At 52.5% G+C, this 2,411-nt stretch overlaps 1 protein-coding gene across 1 annotated transcript in view; it reads left to right on the top strand.

The window, feature by feature from the left end:
- The first annotated feature begins 1,450 nt into the window (after positions 1-1,450).
- Positions 1,451-2,411, top strand: part of NAE1 (NEDD8 activating enzyme E1 subunit 1) — a 19,895-nt gene continuing 18,934 nt past the window's right edge. The window contains exon 1 of the mRNA XM_027701959.1: positions 1,451-1,522. Coding sequence (XP_027557760.1) covers positions 1,467-1,522 — 56 coding nt within the window. The 5' untranslated portion in view covers positions 1,451-1,466. The remainder of the gene's footprint in view (positions 1,523-2,411) is intronic.

Genomic DNA, 2,411 nt, shown 5'->3' with positions numbered 1-2,411 from the left:
CAATTCGCTCGAAAATGCCTCAAGACCCCATTCCAGAAAGTGGGTTGAGATATGCAGAGAAATGCCTGTTTGAAACATAAATTGCGGTAATGGCAGTGTTGGCCAGAAAAATTGGATTTGTTACTCAGTGTGCAACAAGCCAATAATTACACACTCAAGAGAGACATTGATTATTTATTTCAGAGTTGCTCAAGCCTGGATTCCACAAATCAAGCACAGCAACTATCAAAACTTTCTACTGTTTATACATTTCAGCAAACAAAGGCATTAATGTCCATTGGCTACAAGTTGCACAGTTCTCTTATTAATTAGTATTCTATCTCCTATTGGTTAATGATTCTCTTGCTTCTCATGCTCGTTAGTCCCATGCTCTCAGTCTCCCTCTTCTTTTGAGTCAGGGGGTTTCTTGGGTTGGTGGTCATGACCAGCCCCTGCTGGAATCACCCTTTCCCAGCTGGAGCTGATCCAGCACAATCACTGAGTTGTCTTTATTAGTTTCTTCCTTATGTTGGGGATTCTGCCAAATGTCCTTGTGGCCTGTAAATGCTGCATTCTTTGTGTGCCCAAATCAGTGGTACGTCCTTCTTCCCAAGCCTTGTTAACCTCCCCCAAGTCTGAGATCATTGAAACACGTCCAGCCCTAAACCTTAACAAGGCAATTCTACTGACAATTAATTTGTCTTTCTAACTAATACCTGGACATCACTTAGACTTCCTGGCTGCTCTCTGTTCCACAGATTAAATCTCCCTCCTTGTTGATTAGGCTTGAAAGTATACAACGATCAAGCATCAAAGACCATCCTTTCCTAAGAAAATTTTATTATTCCACATTTTAGACTCTCGATGATGAGGTCTTTTGAGTAGAATCCTGTAAGGAATGGGGTTCCTATGAGGGCTGGATTGCTGATGGTTAGGCATGAAGTGGTTGTTGCAAGTATTTTTTGCAGGCCTCCTATTGTTTGAGTATTTTTCTCTCCGTTGAGGCTGTGGATAATGGACCCTGAGCAGAGTAATAATAAAGAATTCATGGATTGAGATGTGGAGGAAAGCTGGATGGGGCAGGGTTAGTCCAACTGTGAGTGTTATTAGGCCTAACTGACTTGATGTGGAGAAGGCAATGATTTTTTTGAAATGGTTTTGCGGATTTGGGAGCAAACAGTGTGGAGACGGTCCCGAGGAACGGGCACAGGGCAGGGCGGTGCTGGGGAACACGGGGAGTGCGAGTGAGGGGGAACGCTCCGGGTGCGACCGGCTCTGCAGGGCTCAGCTGCTCAGTACTGCAGGTACTGCTGTCAGCCCGGGCTGAGAGATGGAGAGCGGGGCCTCTTTGGAACGGAACTCCCGAGAACAGCCCCACATTCGGTAGGCGTCCCTGAGGAAAAGGGGCCGCATCCCTGAGGGAAAGGGCCGCCCGCTCCCGCCGCCCCGCCTCCCTCAGCCCGCGCGTGCGCGGCGGGAGTGGGGCCATGGCGCGGCCGGGCCGGGCCGCAGCCAAGGAACAGCGCTACGACCGCCAGCTCAGGTACGGGGGGAAAGGGGCTGCGCCGGGCCTGCCTGCTGAGGGGAGCGGGGCAGGGGCTGCGCCGGGCCTGCCTGCTGAGGGGAGCGGGGCAGGGGCTGCGCCGGGCCTGCCTGCTGAGGGGAGCGGGGCTGCGCCGGCCCGGCTGAGGGGAGCGGGGCTGCGCCGGCCCTGCCCTGCCCCTGCCCGGGGGGGAGCGAGCCCGCGGCTCTGTGTGCTCAGCCCGCGGAGGGCAGAGGCCCCGGGGGCCGGGCCGGCCCCGAGAGGAGCCCGGGGAGGGAACTGGGCCGTGTCTGAACTGAGGTGGTCCCGTACCGGGCTCCCGGGCAGCGCCGTGAGCGCTTGTGCTGGCACAGGGGAAATATAAATAATAAATAAATATTTATATGTGTATATATTTGGCACCCCCACTTTAGAGAGAGAGAGAGACACACGCATATATATATATATATATATATATGTATGTGTATCATAGAATCAACCAGCTTGGAAAAGACCTCCGAGATCATCAAGTGCAACCCTTGATCCAACCCCGCCGTGGTTCCCAGCCCATGGCACTGATGCCACATCCAGTCTCACCTTCAACACCTCCAGGGATGGAGAATCCATCACTTCCCTGGGCAGCCCATTCCAATGGCTGATCACTCTCTCTGTAAAAGATTTCTTCCTAATAGCCAACCTAAGCCTTCCCTGGCAGAGCTTAAGACTGTATATATGTATGTGTATATATATATAGAATAGAATCATAGAATATGTTGAGTTGGATCCTGACCCATCAGGATCATCGAGTCCAACTCCTGGCCCTGCACAGACACCCCAGCAATCCTACCCTGTCCTTGAGAGCGTTGTCCAAACCCTCCTGGAGCTCTGGCAGCCTTGGGGCTGTGCCCAC

This window comes from Neopelma chrysocephalum, unplaced genomic scaffold (assembly GCF_003984885.1).
Source record: "Neopelma chrysocephalum unplaced genomic scaffold, ASM398488v2 Primary Assembly neopelma1_176, whole genome shotgun sequence".
Lineage (NCBI taxonomy): Eukaryota > Metazoa > Chordata > Aves > Passeriformes > Pipridae > Neopelma > Neopelma chrysocephalum.
Note: the sequence above shows the minus strand (reverse complement) of the source record. Positions and strands in the feature narration are given on the sequence as shown.